Below are 26,380 nucleotides of genomic sequence, written 5' to 3'. Positions count from 1 at the left end.
TATAGAATCAAGTAATATTAATCTTATTCAGAGCACTCAATATTTATCATCCTTTGATGATATTCATCTCATCTACCAGAACAAGTATATTAAGAAATTATATTAATAAGGTTCCAGTTATATCATATAAGGATCCAGAGAACTTCAAGAACTGGCGTTGTAAGTTCTAAGGAATTTTGGAAGGGTATATTGGTGAATACTTGTATTCACGATGAGCGTTTTAAGAATCATCTAGAAACAACTATAGTTGGTCCTTATTATTCTCTAGTGGTACATGGTTACTGATAATCAGTCATCAAATATCCTTTTACTCTCCTTATTGGTATTCTTCAAGAACTTCATAGAAGCAGCGGTAAGAATTATCAATCACTGGTCCTTGAACCTTATGGTGATCATTTGTATTTACAAAATTCATGTTTCTACCACTGAGCTAGAGCTGAGGTTTGAACCCAGTAATTTTGCGAGCCGGACGGCCTTAATTTTTTGTGAATTTATTCGCAAAAGAGGGAACTTAGAGACTGCTCTTATAAATATCAGAAACATCGTATTATCTGTGAAGGATTTACAATCCACAACTTCACACAATGGCGCCCAACGTGGGGCGTGATGAAAAGCTTACCTACTGAATGTCACTATCAATGATTCATAAAATTATTGCTAAAACTGAAAGCTGCAAGAAGTATAATCTGAAGTTAATTCAACAAGATATATCTGATGATCTATTGTAAGTTTCTGGCTAAAATAATTGAGTTGCTCTTCAAATTAAAATTTTTCAAGCTGCATAAATACAGACAAACTATATCACACGAGTCTGATAACATAATTCTCATAATAGAGGAAAAATTGGATGGAAATTTCCATAAAAGTTATAGTAAGATTTCGATTTTGATTTTTGAATCTAGACATTGTATGCTGACCAGGGCTATAGGTTATTTGAGGCATCACAATACTGTTGTTAGTAAGGAAGATAAGACCCTAACTAAAATTTTAAGAACTATATTAGTGTAATTTATAAGCCATACCTGTCTATTGATGTTTGTTCCATAATATATGTACATGACACTTGAAACTTTTAACACCACACAATTTTATCAAGAATAGGCACTATCACTGAATTCATTTTGATATTTCTGAAATTTGGCAACACACTTGGCACTTTATTCGAAGTAATCCATAATAACGTCACCATGAACCAGTCGCCAGCTAACTCGCAAATTTCCTACTTCAGCGACCACCCCCAAAATTATGTAGCTACGACACCGGCCACTCAACAACCTCAGGACAATGCAGCGGAGACCCCACGAGAGAGAGAGGGAGGCAGCATATGCTCCATCAATTTCGACCCGCAAAACTTGGCCCAATTGTCTTCTACGAAGATCGATAACGTCGTCGATGCGATTAATTCCGATGAGAGTCCGGCTGAGGGAGATGAGGGAGTGAGGGCGTCCAACTCGGTGCCGGCGTCTCCGCAGATCGCTCCAAGCGTCGCCGAGGGAACAGAGAGTGCCGCCACCCAATCGCCATCTGACATGACCAGTCAACCACCACCCGCCGCCACCAACCTGGAAAAACGCAATATTACCTTAGACTCTTCAGTTGGCTGTGTTACAAATCACCTAATGAATGATTCCTCGAGTGAGTTTAAACTCATGATCAACCAAGCCATGGCAGAGTTGATGAAAGAGATAAAAGCAAGCCAGGATAAAGGGGAAGAAAATACCAAAATCATACAAAAAGATGTCAAAGCTGTACAAGGAAGTGTGGAAAAAATGGAAGAGAAAGTTGAGGGAAAATTCTCTGAATTCAAGGAGGAAATGAAAAACATGATAGACATTAAAATAGATACGCAATCTACAATCATCAAAAAATTAGAAACCCGTATAGATGATGTCACCTGTCAGATAAACGAACGGTTGGATGACGTACCAAAGGAAGTTAAAAAACAGGTGGACGTATTGAGTAAGGAGCTAGGCACCACTATCATAGGATCTGTTATGGAACAGGTGTTAGAAAACAAGGGCGAGATAGAGTCAAAAGTGGAGGAAAATAATAATAAAATAGCGAAAATAGTCAAGGAGCAGAGTAACGTGCAGACAGGCATAGCGAATTTAGCGGAAGAGGGGGCAAAATCACGTGAGAGATACGGCATGTTGGAGAATGCTATAGGCGGACAGCAATTGAAGCTAACCGGATTATATGATGAAATGAATGCAAATAAGAAAATTATGAATGATAAATGGATCGCAAATGAAGAACGAGTCTCCAGAATAGAGACACGTATGGAAAATATCCCAGTCAGTCGAGTGCAGTATACACCGAATGAAGTAGTAAACGGCACTCAACTTTTTCAAAGTCTTGGAAAATTTGATAATTCCCATCGCCATATGCAACCCAGACCATTCATAGATCAAATAAAAGCTATTCAGGAATTGATACCCACCTCTTGGTTAGTATGGCGTTTCCAACTGTCCAGTCTACTACTCGGCGAGCCGCTGATGTTCTTCCAGAGCCGGATGCGAGATATCAATAGCCTGGAGGACTTCATCTCCCAATTCCTGCAGCAGTATTGGAGTAAACGTAAGCAGATGGACGCACTATCAGAGATTATATCATGCACATATGATAATAGAGGCAGACAGTCATATACTGAATTTGTGGCTAAGATGATGTGCAAAAATTCGCAACTAGACGAATCTTTGGCGGATGCATCACTAGCAAACATATTATCAAAAAAGCTTCCTTTTAATGTTCGTATGACACTAGCAGTATCATCGATTGCCAGTTGTAAAGAATTAATGGAACATTTGCACTGTATCCAATCTGTTACTTCTGAATCCAGTCAGGTAAACGATCACACAGGAGACTCCAATTACTCTCTTCAGCATAACAACAATAGCTTCAGAAAAAATTATAATGGTGAGAATCAAATGTCAAATGCCGGAACAAACACCCGATATCAAAAATACCCCGAAAATATTAGCAGAGGTCAATCATTGGAAAATAATTCTAGAAATAGATCTCAATATTACAATAGTAAACAACAAGATAGAGAAGCATATTATGATGGCAGAGATCGCTTAAGTGGAAATAATTACAAACGAGACGGAGATCGCAAGAATCAAGGTGAAACACATCAAAATCATAACCGGACAAATACATCTTACACAGTAGCACATACAACAAAAGCAACCCAAAATCAACATGCAAGTAACCCACCACCAAATCAAGAAATAAGCACTTCTAAAACTACATGACTATATGATACCCCCAAAGCAAAGGATAATTATTCATCTACCAAATTAGAGGAACAAGCCAAACCTCTCCACATAGACACCACTTTCTGGGACGATCAGCGTGAAACACTCTTAGAAAACCCTGACGATACCGATGTGACATCAGACGGCCAGCTACAAACTTATATCGAATGCAAGTTATATGAGACAAGACTACAAGTGCTGATTGACAGTGGTTCACAATGCTGTTTGTTACAAGAGGATATGTTTTCGAACATCAAAGATAAACATGCAATAGCTACGCTACCCCTCACTAATGTATACATTTCCGGTATTAATCCTGGCAGAAGAATAAGAGTAACCACTCAATGTCTCTTAGAAGTGGAAATAGAAGGAGTTATATTTGAATATACTTTCCTGGTGTTACCAGTCAAAGGTCCAGCAATGATAATAGGCGCTGACTTCCTACAATATTTTCGAACCTGTTTGAATTTCCGTACACTGAAATTCCATGCAAACCCCGAAACCACCACCACCGAAATTATTACACCTCTCAGTTTAAAAAGACATCCTGGAGAAAATCGGATAGTACAATTTGCATATCACATGGAAGGCGTTCCTAGGACTTGGGGTATTCATGAAATGAAAGAAACCATGGAGCATTTTGAAGTGTTGAGTTTAATGACAACAAATGACGGCGTGATCGATAAAGAGGTTTCCTCTGAAGAAATGTTTGAAAAATTATTGGATAAGATAAACTGTTATGCCGAATGGGATTTAGATACAAAAAACAGTGTTGCGAAGGTTTTCATTGAAAATAGAGATGTCTTCTCAGAACAGCCAGGACTAGCTAAAGATTTTGAATGCAGACTCAAAGTCAAACCTCATGAAGCCTATTACCGAAAATCTTATCCAATACCATTTACATACCGCCCGGCAGCTATAGCAGAGATAGACAGAATGTTAGAATTGGGGATTATTGAACCATCAAGCTCTCAATATAGCTTACCCATTGTTTGTGTTGCTAAGAAAGACGGCACCGTGAGATTATGTCTAGATGCGCGAGCGCTTAACAGCATTCTGGAAGACAACCGTGAGAGCTCAGACCAGATAGAACAAGTACTTCAAACCTTTAGTGGGAAGAATGTATATTCTACAGTTGACCTAAGCGCAGGTTATCGGCAGATCCAGATAGCAGCAGAATCAAGAGATTATCTATCATTCTTATTCAACGGAAGAAATTACCGCTTCACTCGTCTAGCTTTTGGACTGAGGAACGCTATGGCCATATTTATTCGTTGCCTTCGTCAAGCCGTAGGAGAAGATGTCACGGATTTCTGTACACTCTACGTGGATGATGGAATTATTTCTTCAACAGATATTCAGGACCATTGTCAACACCTAGATATAGTATTTCGTCGCCTCATCAGATGTGGACCCAAATTAAAATTATCAAAATGCGAATTTTTTGCACAACAAGTCAAGTATTTGGGACATATCATCACCCCGGACGGCATCTCCCAAGATAGCAGTAAATTAGAAGCCATCAGAAAATTCCCTTCACCTGGTAACCGAAAGCAACTACAGAAATTCATTGGATTTCTTCAATTCTATAGACGTTTCAACAGCCGTATGTCACACTACACTGCCCAATTAAGTCACGTACTATCTACCAACAAAGCATGGAAGTGGACAGAAGCAGAAGAGAAGATATTTCGTGAATTAAAAGAAGCTTTCCTTGAAATAGTTGTACTAAGTCATCCCGACATGAGCCAGCCATTTTACATAAACGTAGACGCCTCAGATTACGCCATAGGAGCAGAAATATTTCAGAAAAGTGCCGAAGGAGACAAAGGAGTACTAGCTTTTTTCAGTAAAACCCTAAATCCAGCACAAAGACGCTATTCGATTACAGAAAAGGAGTTATTAAGTATAGTAGAAGTCTGTAAAAAATACTGCACGCTATTGTTGGGAAATAAAATTTATATCAATACCGACCATAAAGCTCTTACATTTTTTAAAACAGCTAAATTAAACCACAACAGACTGTCAAGATGGTTTCTCGCTCTTCAAGAATTTGATCTCGATCTCACACACTTACCAGGAAAGCAAAATCAAACAGCCGATTTTCTATCCCGAGAATTAGATGCCACATACTGTAATGACACAAACCTGGAATGCTATGCAATAGAAATGGACGAAAGCATACCATATCCCGAAAATATCAAACCTCAAGTCTACAAGAATACACTAACACCCAGAAGGATTCAGAATGCGCAAAAAGAAGACCCCAAGCTATCCCAAATTTTAGAAATACTGGAGGAAGGACCATCTGAACCGCCCCACTACCTGCGACAGTACACACGATACCGTGGATTCCTATTTCACCGCACCACACCACAAGGTTATAACTGGAGAATCATAATACCTAAGGAAATAGCGGAAGAAGTGATTAAGGAAACACATGAGAGAATTGGCCACTTTGGAGTAAGAAAAACGATATGTACACTAAAAGAAGCCTGTTATCTGAAAGGTATGCACAAAAAGGTAGTCAAAGTGTTAAGAGTTAAAAACAAAACATTTAAAATATCAAGTCAGGGGAGCAATGATACCTATATTGCCGACCGCCCCATTGGAGTTAGTATCAGCCGACATTTATGGTCCTCTACCCCTAGCACAACATGGAAAAAATATATATTCGTATTAACATGCACATTCTCTAAATACACCATGTTCTTTCCCATCGGTAAGCTAACAGGAGAAGTCCTAGCAAATTGCATAGTGAATAAGTGGACTCCGCAAGTAGGAAAACCTAAGCGCATTCTATCAGATAATGCATCATATTTTTGTAGCAAACCATGGAAAAGAATACTTGACCTGGCTGATATAAAAATATCTCGAACTTCCACATATTCTCCTAGCTCGAACCCCGTGGAGCGCCGCATGGCAGAAATCTCACGATTCATGAGGGCGTACTGCGCTGAAAAACATCAAAGTTGGGTTAGATATCTACCATTCCTAGAATAATGTTTCAACAATTGTATCAATGAGAATACAGGGTATACACCAGTAGAGGTTATTTTCGGAGAAAGAAGTAAAATGTTTATTGAAAAGTTAATAGATTTCCCAACGTCGAATGCTTTAACTCATCCTAACCTAGACATCTGTCACATTGTACAACAGAGATTAGAAAGGTCAGCGACCTCACGAAAACATTATCATGATAATAAATCCAAACAGTTTAAATACAGTGTCGGAGATGAAATACTTTTAAGAAGCCATAGGTTATCCAACGCGCTTGAAAAAACTACCAGAAAATTCTTTCATATTTATACTGGACCATACAAAATTGCAGCCGTAACTGAACATAATACAGTTCAGTTGTATGAAGAAAGCAAACCAAATTTAACTTGGTGGGAAAATATTTCTAATCTCAAACCGTATTATCGAGACACTAAGTGATAAGGATATAAACAATAATATTTTGATGAAATGTCATTGGCCTACCTGACAAGATATACGTACCAGACGAACGCCAACAATATACTTAATTAGCAGATGAGTATCCACTTCGAATAACAACACCTGAAAATAAAGAAATAAAAAATTTAGAAACCACCCTTTAATATCATCCTCACTAATGAAGCAAGAGAGTAAATAACTTCTAATGTTAAAAGCCAACTTACCGTTGTATAGCAGGAAGAGACATCAAGATGGCGACAAGTGATGAACCGAAGCCAATGGAAACTAGCTGTCCACTACGAAAACCAGAGTAGTCAATGCCTATTAAATCATCCAAGCTGATACCCCGAATAAAAAGATCAAGTGTCATATAAATGTGAATTGCATGTAGAGATATTATAAAAATATTATATTATTATTATTTATGTATAAATTAATTGAGAAAATCACTAAAATTATCCGCCAACTGATCAAACCGCATAGTTACCACCAAAAGCATTAAGCCAAAGTCTCAATGTATTAGATGAATAAGAAGTTCTTGTTGATAAAACCTACCAAAGATTATCCTTAAAAATATCCATTATATGAAAGCAAAGCCCAAATTCTGCAAGAGAATGAAATGAAAATGTACAAGTCACTGTTCTATGTTGAGGGAGAAACATATTATATTCTGCAAGTCAGAGAATTACCAGTTTGTTAGGTTGGCAATGATTTTGCACCAACGTTCAAATGTGCTTCTGGCCTGAGGGCGGAGCGTGGATTAGAAAAAAGATTTATATTGTGTATGGAGGAGGAGATAGTTTTATTTGTGTATTGTGTGTAGAAGGAGATTGGCCAATGTAAGGCGTATGTATTTGAATTGAATTTATTTATTGTTGTATATGTTGTTGAATTGTTAGGAGGTAGAATTCTCAGTCGATTTATTAACAGACTTTGTGACATGTATGATTTCTGATCCAAAACCAACTGGATCATAAAATTTATATTATATTCTCGAATTGTCGTTTTAAATCAGAAATCAGAGGGCGTATTGTGTCACGTGGTAAATTAATACCACCAAATATTTTAAAATGAACCAATGAAATATAATAGAACTATAAAATTGGAAAGAAGGTTAGACCTAGTCAAAGGATAAATCAACTCAAATCAAGTATTATTAGCGATTAGGAGTAATAGCATTATCAACAATGATAAGAAAACATGTATAATTGTGATTTAATAATTATGAGAACCCATTGGTAAGATCAAAAAATTATAAAGCGGCTTACTTATTATTGGCGGATTATAAAAAATAAAATGCATGAACATTGAGGTTAGAGTTATTTGTTTACATTTTGAAAAGAATTAGTCGATCTTGGATAAATCGATAATTATTAGAATCAATACTGAGCGAACCAGCTGATTATTCGATCAACCCATATGACAGGCTGAACTATATAAAATTTACTCATAAAGAATATATTATGCATACTAAAGGAAGTCGATATGTAGAAATATGAACATCCATTATTTCTGTATAAATATTTATTATAATCTAAAAAAGCATGATAAATCAAGAGTATACAAAACTCATATAAAAACTAAATGTATTAACATCGCATGTTAGGATTTATTTATGAAATCAATTTAAGATAAACACTCCATACATTTGTATAAAAATTCTTTTCTATTTAATTTTTTCTATTATAAAGCCGAGGAAGCCCTGATTCCCAAGGCAACCAATTGTATTGAGTCTATTAAATTGAAGGCCAATCAGAGAGTAGCTTACAGAATTATTCGTGGAAGAGACAAATTTTTCTAAAAACCTCCTTCTTCTGGCTTAAGATCCCGACCTGAGAGGACGCACATGGAGTTAAGGGTTCTTTCTTCTTCCTTTTAAAATTTTAAAACTATTAAGCCAGACCCTTTTTAATGTAAAGTATTTGTATTAAATGTTCAATTATATGTGAACTCAGTGCTGTCAAAGAGTTCGTAATTGTAATTGTTCCCTATAAATATATCTGTAATTCGGAAAGAAACTTATAAGAATCTGGATCACGCGCTAGCCCAGCAGAGACGAAAGGAGCCTACCTAATTAATTATTGGAAATAATTAATTCAATCCACGAGACCAGCTAGAACTTCAGTTCAGTGAGTGATAAGTCAAACCAAACGAGCTCGTTTTTTCTACGTTCAGTGGGGTAATTAATAAAAAAGTGCTATTCCAATTAATTTGAATTTAAATAAAAAGTCACCACGTGTTGAATAATATCACATAGTTCATAAGAACATTTATAAATTTATTTGATATATGTAGGAAGCTTACTTCCATGCACAGCCCGAATTCATACAAATCCCTGAGATCTCATGTTTGAATATTAATTTATTAATTATAAATTTGTTAATTGAACCAAGTATAGTATATCAAACCTATAGACCGAACAGGTTTTTATTTGCAGAATTTTGTATTGATTGGAAGTCTAAGTACCAGTATTAAATATAATGTATTTATGAATTTGAAACTCACTATTGTGAATATTAGCAAAGCCTGTGATAATTATTCAGATTTTAGAAATAGATTATTTAAGTGAATTATAGATATATCGAATATCTTATGCACATTTTTTATGGGAATATATTTTGTGTTTTATGTCAGCATACAAACTTATAGAATGTTTTATTATATCCTAACTCATCTTGTGTTATATAGTTTGAGCTGTTTTGGTACCAACAAATATTTAGCAGCACTTAAAATTATAGAATCAAGTAATATTAATCTTATTCAGAGCACTCAATATTTATCATCCTTTGATGATATTCATCTCATCTACCAGAACAAGTATATTAAGAAATTATATTAATAAGGTTCCAGTTATATCATATAAGGATCCAGAGAACTTCAAGAACTGGCGTTGTAAGTTCTAAGGAATTTTGGAAGGGTATATTGGTGAATACTTGTATTCACGACGAGCGTTTTAAGAATCATCTAGAAACAACTATTGTTGGTCCTTATTATTCTCTAGTGGTACATGGTTACTGATAATCAGTCATCAAATATCCTTTTACTCTCCTTATTGGTATTCTTCAAGAACTTCATAGAAGCAGCGGTAAGAATTATCAATCACTGGTCCTTGAACCTTATGGTGATTATTTGTATTTACAAAATTCATGTTTCTACCACTGAGCTAGAGCTGAGGTTTGAACCCAGTAATTTTGCGAGCCGGACGGCCTTAATTTTTTGTGAATTTATTCGCAAAAGAGGGAACTTAGAGACTGCTCTTATAAATATCAGAAACATCGTATTATCTGTGAAGGATTTACAATCCACAACTCCACAAGATTCAACCATGATTAATATCACCATTATCTTTACAAAAGAATAAATACAAAAGATACAAAGATAGTCATCACAAAATAGGAAATATAGGAAGATGAGAGTGTAGACGATTATATGGAGGCTATTGCTATTATAAGAATATGCTGAAGATTATTATAGAGATGACATTTTTCACGCTATTATTTCAAAATTCCAAACTCAACTAACCTAAAACTCTATTCATAATCATAAATGGAAAACAGAGCAGACGATGCAAACACAAGCGGTGCACCCTACTTGCATATTTAGCGCTTCCGTAAGCTATAAAAACAAATTAAGGCTACAAAAGCGTATCAGCTGATAAAAACTCTTTAAAATATGTGAGCATATGCTCCAGAGTTCAGGAGCATAAGGTAAGAGTATAATGTAAAGCTTATTCATATGAAAATGAGCAAATGCTTTTGCTTCTACCTTTTGCTCATGAGCAAAACCTTATGCTCCATGCTCTTGCTCATGAGCATTTGCTCGGGTTTTATTCATATGGGCCATTGTCCTGTCATCAGCTGGCTCAGATCTTTGAATAGTGGACTTGAGATGCGTGTGAACACTAGCAACAGATGATAAATTTTCATAACGGCAAGGAAAGTTGTGTTAGTGCGCCACACCAGATTTTTTCGGAAAGCAATACTTCCCTTACCTATGGTAATAGAGCAAGGGAATTAAAAATAATTTTGTAATCTCCCAACCTAATAATTGACAGTAATCGAAGAAAATATTTGCAACATAACGGTCCTTCATCAAGGGATATCTTCATACGCTATCTTTTCTCTACGGTAGGCCTATTAGCTACTTACATACTGTTTCTTCAAATTGTCATCATCTCTCTCGATTGGTCCGATAAGGTTGTCAAGTGTTTCGTAATCATTTTCACCTTGAACAAAAAAAAAATACTAGTAGTTCTGTGAACAGTAGACCTCACGCAGTATTCTCATCCACAAGTACCTGATTGAAACGATAGACCTTATGGAAATACAGCAATAGACTGGCTTCTCCACACATCTGTGTAATCACTTGTCAGCTGATTTATGATGAATAATTCTATAGTCTGATTTATAGTCTAATATTGGCATATGAAGGAGGCTCCTTTCTCCTTTTATATTATCCTTGAAATGCAAAATTTCCATAAACCTTGTATGTACGTCAACACACAATTAAAAAAGAACATACCTGTAAAATTTCATGAAAATCTATCACCGCGTCTCGCCATAAGTGCACAACATATACTGTAATATAATAACACAGTTATAATAACACAGTTTATAACCGGGATTGAAAAATTTTACAATAGTAAAGTTCCCAAAAATTTTCCCTATCTTTGTTGCTGTAATATACAGAACAACAATATCTCTGCAATCGATCAGTGGCCTCTTCAAAGCTCTGAGTTGGGCGCCATGTGTGACAGGCCTAGCTCCAGGGAGGGCATGGACCACACAAAAAATAGATGAATTTATGGAAGTGCTCACTTTTATGGGTACATGAATATATGCCCCTCTGTGTAATATCAGACCTGAGAATTTATTTAATTGGTTGAGAAATTTGTAGTTTATCCCAGATGTAGGATTGTTCCAATCATAGGAGTGTTCCAATAATATTGAGCTTAAATAAAGCGATCTTAAAATTATTACCTGTTTGTTATTCTGATAAAGAGTCAATGCAACCCGAACAAAGATATAGATCACAAATCCATGTATGATTGTGCCTCTTACGGCTATCAGAATTGATAATGAATACTTTATTAAATAAATATAATTTCCAAAAAGAGATTCGAGTACAGAATCTAATCCCATCAGTGTTGGGCTACATTGACTTAAATCCTGCAAAATCCCGCATACACTGTTTAATCTCTCTCTCTTGGGTTAACAGCCGTAGGGCTGGTTGGCAGCAGCTCTCCATGCTTTTCTGTCGTCCGCTTTCCGCTTCAGCTCGTAGTATGATCCACATCTCATATCCCGTAGCAATTGTTTCATATACTCCAGCCTAGGTCTTCCTCTCATATTCCTTCCCTCAACCATTCCCTCCATTATCCTTGTCAGTAGAGTGTCACGTCTGATGATGTGGCCAATCAGCTGTGCTCTTCTTTGCTTGATCCACTTCAAGAAGTTCCGGTTCTCTCCCACTCTTTCAAAAACTTGCTCATTTGTAATCATATCTCTCCAACTGATCTTCATCATTCTTCTGTAGCACCATGCCTCGAATGCAGCCAATCTTCTTTCCTCTCTCACCCCCATTGTCCACGCCTCACTTCCATATGTTGCAGTACTCCATACATACGTTTTCAACATGTTTTTTCTTACGTCGAGACTTATGTTTTTTGAGGTGAATAGATTTTTCTTCTTATTGAAGGCAATCTTAGCCTGGGCAATTCTGCTGGCAATGTCCTTGCAGCTTCTTCCATCACTTGTGATTTTGCTACCCAGGTAATTGAACTCCTTCACTTCATTTACTACCTCATTCCTTAGCTTTACTGCTGAGCTGTTCTCTCCTGTCCTGCAACATATTAGCACTTTGGTCTTTCGGATGTTTATTTTCAATCTAAACTCTTCCTCCATTATTCTGTCCATTACACTGTTTAATTTAGTCTGGAAATTATAAGCTAAGCTGCCGACAGTGACGAATGTAAAAGCAAATGTAAGCAGAATTATTACCAAAAATTCCAAGGATCAAAAGCCTTCCTATGACATGGATAGCCATTGATAGTTGGAAGAACTTTTGATCCTCTACCCTTCTTCACCACATAACATGTATAAATTGCCTTCTAATATTGTAATGTGTTCTCATATTTATGTTATTCATTTTATACTGTAATGTTTTTTTATTGATGTAATTAATTTTTATTTCATACTGATGTATCTTATGTGTGTGTATGTGTGAATAAATAAATTTAAATTGAAATTTATTAATCCCGCAGTGATCCACTGATACATTAGCAACCATCCACAACCTTCCACTCAATTAATTTCCCAACTTGTTACACTGACCATATGAGGTCTATCACAATACCAATGGTAACGTGTCAAAGACGATATCAAGGTTTTCAGAAAAGAAACGAACTGGAAGATATGCTCAGTTATTTCAATATATTGACAATTTTCATGATAAGCAGATAGTAAATAATAATTTTCAAGTGAATAGTGATGATCGGTATAACGTGTTCTGGTTTAACAATACCAGACATGTAAAGATTACAATTTAATAATGATTTAAGAATTGAAAGAAGATGTATCTTAAAATGATAATTACAGGGTTGTGAGTTCTGCTTTGGAATAGCTTGATCGATGGACAGATTATTATAAATTAATCTAATTTAATGATGATTATTATAATGTAGATTAACGTTGGATTTCCCCTGATTACAATCTGGTCATGTCCATTAATTTTCACTAGAATTTATATCACTCATGAATCGTAGATGGGGCCCCAATATATTTACTAGAAGAACACTCACGCGACTCTGTTTTCCTTTCTCCTTAGTTCGCAAATAATTATTCTTCTACCAGTGCTGGATTTTCTGGCCTCCAAGTAGAACATGTTGCTGGTATATTACTCTGCGATTCATGTAGATTCAATCGGGTATTTTACGTTAATTATTATTTCCACAAACAAAAGGAACTCTACAATAAACATTTAAATTTACAAATAAAAAGTTAAAAATAATTTACATAAAATTTTTCAACAAAAACGTAAGTTTACTCAAAACGTGTGACTAGGGCAATGTCAGTGCTAGAACAGAAAAAATCTTCTTCCTCCAATTAAATTCACAATTCTATGAATCTCTTTGTTTCTAATTTGCATAGGACGATTGCTATTGGTTGCAGCTGAGTGACACGTAGTGCACACATCATATTTTTATGAAAAATGGTTCTTTTGTTTACATTCAATTCCCTGACTCACAAGACAAATAAATACATTGAAACATAAATATAATTCAATCATTTCAAAATACAGTTCAATTCCAACAGTGTAGGTGAATTAATAATAATACATAAAATTACAATGATAGAGATCTCGACATTCTGTGTTGCATCTCAACAATTCAAATTTTGGTATACCTTTCTTTGTTCTCTGATTGGTTGTTCGTGCAAAGAGGAATAAATCTAGCAAGATCGCTCCTATTCAATATTTATTTATTGATAAATCAAACAATAAATATGTAATTGAATTAAATAATACCGTTTGTCAATGTAGACTTACATACAAAGAGTATTTGTAACTTTTTGTTATTATTGTACATCAGAATACTATATCTTTTTTATAATTTGTTTTTCAAAAATAAACTCATTTATTGTGCTAATAATTTTGATTAGCTTATTATTATAGATTACTTTTTTCCTACACAATAACGAAAAATAGTAATTCACAAATGAACATGCCATCACATTATATTATACAATAAGCAGGTCTGAACGATCTTGACTCTATATTGGTGTTCTAAGCGTTCGAACGTTTTAGGTTAGGTTTACCACAACTTTCCCTTAACCTATAGATGTGATTTTAATATAATAATTTCACAAATTAATAGAATAAATAATATAATAAGTAATATGAACTCAATTGGTTTACTGGAAGAGACTGATTCAATTTGATATTGTTATCAGTTAGTGGTAATGTTGATAACCATTATATTTCGAGATTGTTTGCTGCCTCTGCCTTGATTTTCGTAATATGATTTAAAGAATTAGTTTTTTAAGTAGCCACTGGAACGAATCGTCACATAGCCCTCCTAGGTTAAGTCAGTGAGTTACTGTGAGTTAAGCACAAAAAGCTCGCTGGCTTAATCTATCCAAATTGAAAGATTTGTTATCTAATACCTGACCTTAGATCACATGACAATAGTGATTTACAAATACAATTGAGCAATTAAAGGGTTGATAATCCTGATCTCAACAAAAAGGTGTCTATAAATGGTTTGCAGACTCATTTATGAGAAAAGAAGTGGTGTAAAGGGTTGATAATCCTGATCTCAACAAAAAGGTGTCTATAAATGGTTTGCAGACTCATTTATGAGAAAAGAAGTGGTGTAAACAATCCTTGGATATGCAAATAATTTGACATTATGCCGACAATAATTATAATGTGGTACTGGAATTCATTCACAGTCCGACCATTCATAATTTAATGATATGACTGGTATCTCCAGATGATATCCAGTAGTTGACTCAATGGTCACGCTCTGGTACGAGCAATTTGTTTAAATAATTGTTTGTTGCATTGGTACAGGTTGGTCTTAACTCACTAACAATATTGATTCGACTTACACTTGAAATAAAATAACATAGAATTCAGGGGCTAGTGGTAACTTATCTGGCAGGTAGCTAATGGTCGCAACTTTCTGATTTATGAATAGCATTTTGGATGTTCATGTCTCTTCCAGTTAAATTTCTAACATCAAGGAGTAACATAACCTTAAACCTTTGATAACGAGTATAATATAAAAGTAATACATTTAGTTGACATGAATTTTATTTTTGGGTTTTTTGGTAATTTTATAAGCTTTTACATTTACGGATACATTGATGGTTTTATTTCATTACTTACAACATTCATTCCGATTAAGTTGGTAAGATTGGACATATCGGTTATCGGTCCTGTTTCAGAATTCATGTTTAGAAAATGGCCGCCTATAGTTACCAACTCAATCTAGCAAATATTATTATTAATTCTATCTTGATTGTTAATCACATTATTTTCAAAAAAAAATTGTTTTCATTCTTTTTCAAGATTGTTTGGGCCATAAAATAAGTCGAAACTCAGCATTTACTACATATACAACAACTATCATCTTGACCTTGAGGTTGTGAATGAAAGTCATACATAATTTTGCTCCTGGGTTTTGGAAGATTTTGTGTTATAAATAGTCACGGATAAGTACAAATTTTGTATTAATTTCATTATTGATTGTTTCTTGATCACGTTTTATCATTTTGTTTTAGATTTTAATTCTTAATTCTATTTTATAAGCCAAACATCGTTTAGAGGTTATTTTGAGGTTAGGTTTTCGAAATTTAAAAATAAACATAGATAGTTTACTTGACTAAAATTATAACCAAATTAAAATCCTATCATTTATAAATCAATTATTATTATTGCAAGTAATATAATTTCTTAGATAGGAAGATGAGCTCAAATAGAACACCGAAGGTTATAATAGAAATGTAAACATTGCGGGAGTACTTACGCGTTCCCAAAACCAAAATTCAAAAACGCCAAAACCAAAAACCCCAGTTCCTCAAACTACTTTAGCCGAAAAAGTTGCTCAACTACAAAGTAGCCACACTAATTTAAAAAACCAATTAGAAGTAACTCTAAAAACATCTGAGGAAGAAAGGTTAGGGATGGTAGAAGAAATTAAATCTTTGGAACTGATTATAAAATTACGAGATGAAGACCATAAAAAGAAATACTAAATCTAAAAAATCAATGTAGTCTAATGTCGGAGGAAATAAAGAAACTAAAATCTAAATTTGATAATACTAAATGTATGATAGAACCTCCGTCCAAATGCAAAAAAATAGAATCTAACCTAAATGATGGGAAATGCTCTGAAAATGGTCGAAATAAAACGTACAGTGAGGTTTTGAAGACAGCAACCAAAAATATAGCTGAGGGAAATAAAGATAGGAAAGGGAGAGTTCTGCTACTGACGTCCAGTCATGGACGTGATTGCAGTGATCTCCTTGATAAAAGATTGAAAAATAAATTTGATGTCCAATGTTTTTTCAAGCCAAGTGCATCAATTAATGCAGTTGTAGAGTCAGCTAGGGAACAAACTAAAGACTTTGATGAAAATGACTATCTAATTGTACTGGGTGGCTCAAATAATATAAATGAACCTAACTTGAATCATCTTCCTCAAGTAACAGAAAAAATCAAGGAAATTGTGCCACTCAGCAAAAAAACAAACTTAATAATAAGTACTATTCCTAATAGGTTTGATAGGCCAGAGTTAAATGAAGCAATCAATTCGACAAACAAATCAATCCATAATACAATCAACAGCCTAAAAAATAAGAATTCTAAACAACTGGGGATTTGTTTTCTAAATGAAAGGCTGAAAAGACATAACTTCACTAATCATGGGTTGCATCTAAATCGATCTGGCAAAGTAATATTTTGTAATAGATTGGCAGAGCTGATTGAAAGCCGTTTGCAATCCTCTGGTTTAAAAACAGTCAAAAAAACAAATAACGATTTTTTAGTAAATTGGCTCAAAACAGGGAAAGGGAAATAGCTACAAATGCTAGAGATAGAGTAGCACAAGATGGTAAGGTTTTTAGTATTTATCATCAAAATATTCAGTATCTTCGCAACAAAATTGACAGATTAGAGGTATATTGATGATCGATTTGAGGTAGCAGTGTTAGGTATCTATAGGTCACCAAATGGAGACTGGCAAAAATTTTGTGAGCTGCTCCACACACTTTTGGAAATTACAACCGCTCGTTTCACAAATGTTATAGTAGTAGGAGATTTCAATACCGATTTTGCCAGGCAGGATAAAATGACAGAGGATATTAGAGATATTATTAATATGAATAATTTAGAAATTAAGGTACACGAATATACAAGAGTAACTCGAACTTCACAGACAATTATTGATAATATCCTCACAAATATAGAAGGTTGTAATGTCAGGTTAGGTAGCTCAGATCTATCAGATCATAACTATCAAATTTTAGATGTTAAGTTGCAGGGCCAGAATCCAAGCAGAAAAAAAACTTTTGTGAAAGAAATTCAGCAATATGAGCTAGGAAATATAAATTGTTTGAAGCAGGAACTGCTTCAAGAAAATTGGAGTAGTGTTTATAACAGTTGTAACCTAAATTACAAATATAAGCAATTCATTGATACTCTAAGATTTCACATTAGTGTATGCTGTCCAATAAAAAAAGTCAAAGTAAAAAGTAAATTGGACAAAGTAGATGAATGGATAACTGAAGATATTCTTACTCAAAGAAATATTGTTAGGGAAGCCTATGAGGAATTTAATTAGTGAGGGATGTTCCGAGTGAAGTCAAATACAAATGTCTAAAGAAAAACTATGCAAAAGAAGTGAGGAAAGCTAAGTGTAAGAAAACAGCTGAAATATTAACAACTAGTACCAATTTTAACTCTGCTGTCTGGGAGGTAATTAATAGAAATAGGAGAGCAGCTCAAAAAGATACAGTTACTAATGTCCCTAGGATAATCGATGAACATGGAAATTATATGGATGATAGTATAGACATTTGTAACTTTTTCAATAAGTATTATCAACAGGTTGCATATAATCTCCAAAAGTCACTGAACACTAATACTTGTAATACAACTACATTAAATGCTGAGCCAATTGAAAAGGTATTTAAATTTCATCCATTATCAAGAGATGAGTTGTCAAGAATAATAAAAAATTTGAATAACAAAAAAACAGTAGGATTGGATGGGGTCTCAAGCAAAATTTTAAAAGAATGTGAAAATGAATTACTGGACCCTTTATTGCATCTCCTTAATACTTCACTAGAGCAGGGTATTTTCCCTGATGATCTGAAACAAGGAAAAATTTTGCCAATTTTCAAGAGCGGTGATTCTGAAAGAGTTGAAAATTATAGACCCATTAGTATTCTAAATGTAATAAGTAAAATTTTTGAAAGAGTAGTTTTAAATAGGCTATTGATGCACCTGGAAGAAATTAATTTCATATGTGATGAACAGCATGGGTTCCAGAAAGGGAAATCTACTAAGACTGCAATAGTATCCCTTGTTGAAAGACTAATAGATATAATAGATTCAGGTGAGAAGGCAGCCGCAATATTTCTTGATTTATCCAAAGCTTTTGATTGTGTGAACCATAGAATATTATTGGAAATACTAAAAACTGTAGGTGTGAATGGTATAGAACTAAAATGGTTTGAATCATATCTCATAGGTAGAAACCAGTGTGTTGAGCTTACAAAGGTGGATGGGAATGAAATAGTAAAAATTAAATCTCAAAAACTGGAGGTCCAGGCTGGAGTACCTCAAGGCTCAATTCTGGGTCCCTTACTGTTTCTGTTGTATGTGAACCAATTACCAAAAGAGTTAAAAGATCACAGAGCTCTGTTGTTTGCTGATGACACATCGCTTATCTTTAACAATTATTTATTAGATAGTCTAGAAATAACTGCTTTTACTGGAGTACAGTCAATTGTCCAATTCTTGAAGCAAAGGCAATTAACAATAAATAGTAAGAAATGTCAATTCCTACAATTTAAAAGTAAATATAATTCAGTAGAGGATAGAGAAATAAATGTGTTTGTAGAGGAAAATGAATTAGACCAAGAAGAGAAAGTAGCATTCTTGGGAATTTTATTGGACAGGAAATTAACATGGCATCCTTACATTGAGAGGATATGTAATAAGATATCATCTGGGGTATTTGTCCTGCGGCAGCTTGCTAGGCTGAATGATAAAAAACTACTGTTAACTGCTTACCATGGACTTATACTATCTCATATTAGGTATGCTATTTTAGTATGGGGTAATTCATCTCAACAAAATATGGACAGGGTGTTTAAGATTCAAAAGAAGGCACTCAGATGTATAGAGAAAGTGAATAGGTTAGACTCTTGTAGGCCTTTATTTAAAAAGCTTGGTCTATTAACTGTGCCATCTTTGTATGTATATGAAGTTGTAATGCATGTGAAAACGAGTGGTGTGATCCAGAATTCAGATGTTCATGAGTATAATACGCGAAACAGAGCAGATTATCATATAATGGGTCACAATAGTAGGTTATTTGAACAAAAACCAGATTATATTGGTAGGAAATTTTATAACAAGCTACCTCAAATCTTGAAAAGTAATGATGATTTGAAGATTTTCAAAAAACAAATTAAAAAATATTTAGTTGATAGAGCTTTTTATAGTGTACAAGAATTCCTTTCAACCCTAAACTAGGTTGAACTACTTAGTGTTAGAATTATTATGCAATAACATGACTTGTCTTACACTCCATGACTGGAGTCTTTAGGACGTAATCTTAAAAAAAAAAAAAAAACTATGAAGTTGACATGAACAGCATGTTTATGGTTGAGAAGGTAAGTTTTTCTGATAATATCTGTTTACAGTAATTTATCTCATGTTTACATTTTTTTTCTCTTACTCACTTAAATTTAGCGGTTATCAAAGTTTTGATATACCTTCAAGCCTTGTTCAGTGTCTAAATTTCTTATCACACTGGATTGCAGTGAAGCTGTTCACAACATAATACAATGAATAAATGCTTTATTATAACTTCAGTTATAGTTTTTGTCATTTTAAAATATTATAATAGCTAGTACACTTTATTCCAATAGGACTCTAAATGAATCTTATGTTTGAAGATGGTTAACAATTCAAAAGATAGGATCGGTACCTAATAATATACTAACCTCATATATGATGCTATAGTATATTATAAATTTTCACGGTGTAATATCAATTTTAATTTCTATTTTGCAGGTTGCTTTGGGATGAAATACAGTTGATGTGAAGCCAAACTGATGGATATCTGTTGGAGGTAAATTGAAGTAGTTTAAGATGATTGGTTTGTTTACTATTTGTTGATTGTTTATATTGTTCACATTCTTCTGTAGGGTTTGATGTTATTTTAAAGTTGTCTTCAATGAAGATCCTTCATGTAGTTATATGATGATTATTGAAGTTGAATAAATGCTGGCTCCATAAATATAGTAATAATAGATAATATGAGATGCATTTAGGTTCTGCTGACATTGTTGTGATTGGAGGCGATCTTGATGGCCAAGATGAAGTTTAATGTATACAATACTGTGGAAATATGAAGTTTTACTACGGTTTGAATGAAGTTGATTTAAATTCTTAGTCAGCTGCCCTCCATTCCGGTTTTATTTCCTATAATTGTGGTAATACTGCATGATAACCCTTGATTTTGACAGTCCAATTATTTGTTGCCTTCTTGAACTGTGTATGCCGGCAATGTGAACGAATCCTTTCAGTAACTATCCGTTTCTCCTGAACGGTTGTGTTGGATTTAGTTAATTTCCACCGCTCATGTTTGGGATGTCCTTTTACTTTTTCACAAATGAATCTGCTTTTCATTTGTATAGTTCTTTGAACATGTTTCCACCGGGTATGCTGAGTGTGTTGAGGCATGTTTCCAAACATCAGTTTGTATTTCTGATATGGATTACGCAGATTCGATTTCCAGCAGACATGCGCAGGGCGTCTTTGCCTTTTTCCAAACATTTTTCCTCTTGGGTAGTGTTTGGTTAAGGGCACTGTTAACTTGGTAGGCTTCAGTTCTGTTTTTGTTGAGAGTTGTGGATTTTTCCTGTTTACTGTTGGTTAGTGGTGGTGTGAGAAGTCATCTTCAATAATTATGGGTGTTCTGCTTGCAGGTGGATCCGGGGGAGAGTGCTGTGACTGGTGCTGCTCGACTTGGACTTCAAGGAGGCCTGGGGTTGTTGTGCACATACTCCATCCAGGATTACTGCATAAGAGGTGGGTTGAAGTCAAAGGTAACATATTTAATTTTTCTATCAGGGTCTCTTGCAGGTCATTCCGGGGGTCCATGCGGCAGCTTACATCTTCTATAGGTGTGGTGCACGCTATTTCCGGTGTGGCCTCAGATCTGGTAGAGTGAATGATGTCCAATGTAGATTGTGGGTCCTTGCAATCGGTAGAGTGGGCTTTCTCTCCCCAAGGGTATATTGTTGTAGGCAAAGTTCTACCTTGTGGGTTTGTTCCATTACCTTGGTGGCCACCTTTCCTTCTAATTCCAGGTTTTGGGCGGTTATGTTGGCTCGGATCTTAATATTGAAACTCTTGATTTTATCATCCATCATGGTAGTCAGCTGCGTTGTCTGTGTTGCCAGTTTAGCCTCGAGAGAGCTCCCATATTAGCAATCATCTGCCTAATTTCCTCTCTGTCCCTGTCTCTCCCCTCTTGCCATTTGCGCTCATTTTCCCTCTGCTCCTCTCTGTCCCTGTCTCTCTCCTCTTGCCGTTTGCACTCATTTTCCCTCTGCTCCTCTTGGTCTCTTTTCAGCTTTTCCTCGAACATGAACAACATTTGCTCAGTTGTGTTCATGGTGCTGTTTGCCAGTGCCACTGACAGAATTCCACGAGTATCATCGACTGATATTTCTTTTCCGGTTGCAGGTGTTGGAGGGGTGGCGCACAGAGATGAAGTGGCCGGCACATCCTGTAGCTCTATCTGGGTGGACGAATGCTGTTTCAAATTCTCTGAACTGAATCCGACTGAGCTCACACTGCTGGGATCTCGATCTCACGGATTTCCTACTCCATAATCATCATGGCTAGGAGTAGTCAGTGGGACTGACGCATTGGGCATCACAGCATCTCTGGCAACGGGCTCCAAATTATGTATGTCCGGATAGGAGATGAACGAGTTCGGGTTGGTGTCATCCATGGTGAACTTGTGAAGATAATACAATGTGCACGGAGAAATTGATTCAATTGTAGTGTATGAAATTGTTGATCAGAACAAGTGCGAATTGGAATAAGTGATTGTGACAAGTGAACAAAAATTACAGTTGCAGATGTTTGAACGAATACAGGTATGAGAATAGACATTTATCATTAACATAGAATCTAGCACAATTACTAACACTAATAGAAGGAATGACCTTTGAATTGATCTTTATGATAATTACTCTCAAGCCCTAGAAACATACCTAGATGAGGTATCTTCAAGTTCGCCCTTTCCCTCAAATTTTATTAAATGGCTGACTTTTATTATTGAATGATTGTGTGTGACATATTTTTTATTGATTCTTGATTGTTCAAGATAATACTTTCGACTCATGGAGGTTATAATAACACAGTTTATAACCGGGGTTGGAAAATTTTACAATAGTAAAGTTCCCAAAAATTTTCCCTATCTTTGTTGCTGTAATATACAGAACAACAATATCTCTGCAATCAATCAGTGGCCTCTTCAAAGCTCTGAGCTGGGCGCCATGTGTGACAGGCCTAGCTCCAGGGAGGGCATGGACCACACAAAAAATAGATGAATTTATGGAAGTGCTCACTTTTATGGGTACATGAATATATGCCCCTCTGTGTAATATCAGACCTGAGAATTTATTTAATTGGTTGAGAAATTTGTAGTTTATCCCAGATGTAGGATTGGAGTGTTCCAATAATATTGAGCTCAAATAAAGCGATTTTAGAATTATTACCTGGTTGTTATTCTGATAAAGAGCCAATGCAACCCGAACAAAGATATAGATCAACTCAACAATTCAAATTTTGGTATCCCTTTCTTTGTTCTCTGATTGGTTGTTCGTGCAAAGAGGAATAAATCTAGCAAGATTGCTTCTATTTAATATTTATCTGTTGATAAACCAAACAATAAATGTAATTAAATTGAATAATACTGTTTGTCAATGTAGACTTACATACAAAGAGTATTTGTAACTTTTTGTTATTATTGTACATCAGAATACAATATCTTTCTTATAATTTGTTTTTCAAAAATAAACTCATTTATTGTGCTAATGATTTTGATTAGCTTATTATTATAGATTACTTTTTTCCTACACAATAAGGAAAAATAATAATTCACAAATAAACATGCCTTCACATTATATTATACAATAAGCAGGTCTGAACGATCTTGACTCTATATTGGTGTTCTAAGCATTCAAAAGTTTTAGGTTAGGTTTACCACAACATTCCCTTAACCTATAGATGTGATTTTAATATAATAATTTCACAAATTAATAGAATAAATAATATAATAAGTAATATGAACTCAATTGGTTTACTGGAAGAGACTGATTCAATTTGATATTGTTATCAGTTAGTGGTAACATTGATAACCATTATATTTCGAGATTGTTTGCTGCCTCTGCCTTGATTTTCGTAATATGATTCAAAGAATTAGTTTTTTAAGTAGCCTTTGGAACGAATCGTCACAACATATAAACATTTAAAAGAGAAATGCCAAACCGTCGACTTTAATATTAGACCTCACTTCACTCGGTCAATAAAATTTTGTGGAATCATAAAATCAGCATTTGATTAACTTTGGTTTGCTATTCTTGACTGAAATTGACTGAGCAAAGTGATGTCTAAGATTCAAGTCGACAGTTTTGCATTTCTCTTTATGTTTAAATGTTTATATGTTCCACATTTACGGCAAAACGCATCAATAGATTTTCATCAAATTTGACAGGTATGTTCTTTTTTAAAATGTGTGTTGATGTATATGCAAGGCATTTAGAAATTATGCATTCCAAGGATAGTCAAGTGGACTATAATACTACCCGTTTAAAAACATCAAAAATCTTGAAAAAGTATCTTTCCATCAATGTTAGTAAACAGTTGACTATAATGCTACCCATTCAAAAACATCAAACATCTTGAAAATGTATCTTTCTTGTAGACAGTTGAAGCCAGACCTAATAACAGAGCTCACACTCACATTCCAGGACAACACGTCACGGTACAATAGGACAGGAAGCTCTATGTTTATTTCAGGATTTTTTCTAGACATTTTAAATCGATGAATTATTTTTTTTTGAGAAAAGTAGTATGAAAAGGATGGTTGAAAAACATCAACTCAGTTGATGGATCAAATCAGGAGTACTATCAAATCGGTTGATGGATCAACTCAGTTGATGGATCAACTCAGGAGTACTATCAAATCAGTTGAACTATAAATTCAGTTGATGGATCAACTCAGTTGATGGATCAAATCAGGAGTACTATCAAATCGGTTGATGGATCAACTCAGTTGATAGATCAACTCAGGAGTACTATCGAATCGGTTGAACTATCAATTCAGTTGATGGATCAACTCAGTTGATGGATCAAATCAGGAGTACTATCAAATTGGTTGATGGATCAACTCAGTTGAAGGATCAACTCAGTTGATGGATCAACTCAGGAGTACTATCAAATTGGTTGAACTATCAATTCAGTTGATGGATAAAATCAGGAGTACTATCGAATCGGTTGAACTATCAATTCACCAGTACTTCAAGGTAGGTTCTAGAATATCAATTCACTTGAACCAACAACTAGAAAGAAGCTTGTATCATCTTGTAGAAGAATCAATTCATGAGTACTATCCTATGATTGGAACGTACTATTAACCAGAAGCTAGTATCAGTCAAAAGCTGGTATCATCTGGAAGTACTATCAACTCATGAGTACTATCATATGATTCGAACATACTATCAACTATCAAAATAAAACTTCTAGTATGAGAATGTTTTATTATGTAATATTTTACCCGAAGACTGCTCAATTTTTGGATTTGCACATTCTATTGATAACTGATGATGCCATCCCACTAGTGAGCAAGGTATGAATATAAAAAAAGAATGGAGTGAGTGAATGTCATCATTCCATAATCATGGATCATGGTAACAACACTATTCAAACTGTGCTCTGTCTTATGCTGGTACTAAGTATCAATGCACTGGAGCTGGACTCTAAGTATAGGACTGAAGAATTCCTTAAATCAAGGGAGTATGGACTGGACACATCAAACATATTCCATATGCAACAATGCCTTTTATCAACTGGGAAGGTTGGAGAAACTTTGAAGAAGGATATTAAGGAGTGGTACATGAAGCTAGCAAGTGGAGCAGAGATACAAGAGGACTTGTGCAAACATGTTCACTGCACATATAATCTATACAGCTGCCTTCACTCAACATTTTCATCACTAGAATTCTTAAATCTATCATAGATGCTTCAGTCAAGGTTTGTACACTATACTGTCAAGACCTTTCACAATCTTCTACATTAATTCCAGTGTTGGATATCAGTAACATTGAAACAGATATTCATTCATCAATAGTACCACCCATTTGCAATGGGGCCAGCAGACAACTCTGAATCTTCATGTTCCTGCATCTTTACCATGAGCACCAGGTGGACTGTGGAGTTACTGTTTGAGTATAGAGAAGAAAATTGTGAACCATTCAAATCTTTGGAGAACTTTCTTGATTCAATGACTTTGATTTTCCCACATGCTTCAGTTTACCTCTGCAACAATGAATGATCAAATGGTTATTCTGACTTTTCCATACAGCCGATGTTACTGTGAAATGGTTTGTGATCTAGGGGCAATGTATGACTGGGTGTTGTTGAACCTGGATGATTAATCAATAAGTAGTGGAAATAATTAAAAACAAAATGGAAGATTACAATTTAATTATATTATTATGTTTGACTTTGATTATATAAACTGTATTATCAATCAAACTGTTATTTTATTTTTCATATACCCTCAACACTAAAGTTCATGGAAAGAAAGATACCAATCATCACACACATTTATTCAGTATAACTTGGAGAATGTATTATATTTATCTTTT

The 26,380-nt window shown here is 34.8% G+C and overlaps 1 protein-coding gene and 1 long non-coding RNA gene across 3 annotated transcripts in view; one reads left to right on the top strand and one right to left on the bottom strand.

Annotated features, from left to right (window-relative positions):
• LOC111050398 overlaps window positions 1-26,380 on the bottom strand; it is a 124,425-nt gene that overhangs the window by 19,755 nt on the left and 78,290 nt on the right. The window contains exon 13 of the mRNA XM_039435915.1: window positions 10,844-10,920. Coding sequence (XP_039291849.1) covers window positions 10,844-10,920 — 77 coding nt within the window. The remainder of the gene's footprint in view (window positions 1-10,843; window positions 10,921-26,380) is intronic.
• Window positions 15,660-23,536, top strand: LOC120353162. Of its 2 annotated transcripts, none has more exons than XR_005572209.1 (4): window positions 15,660-15,840; window positions 20,505-20,562; window positions 21,422-21,524; window positions 22,185-23,174. It is a non-coding gene; the product is annotated as an uncharacterized LOC120353162 (long non-coding RNA). The 2 variants fall into 2 exon arrangements; XR_005572208.1 differs by lacking the exon at window positions 15,660-15,840 and adding an exon at window positions 20,057-20,101 and having other exon boundaries at window positions 22,185-23,536.

This window comes from Nilaparvata lugens, chromosome 9 (genome assembly GCF_014356525.2).
Source record: "Nilaparvata lugens isolate BPH chromosome 9, ASM1435652v1, whole genome shotgun sequence".
Lineage (NCBI taxonomy): Eukaryota > Metazoa > Arthropoda > Insecta > Hemiptera > Delphacidae > Nilaparvata > Nilaparvata lugens.
The sequence above is the reverse complement of the archived record's forward strand: the minus strand, read 5'-3'. Positions and strand labels throughout refer to the sequence as shown.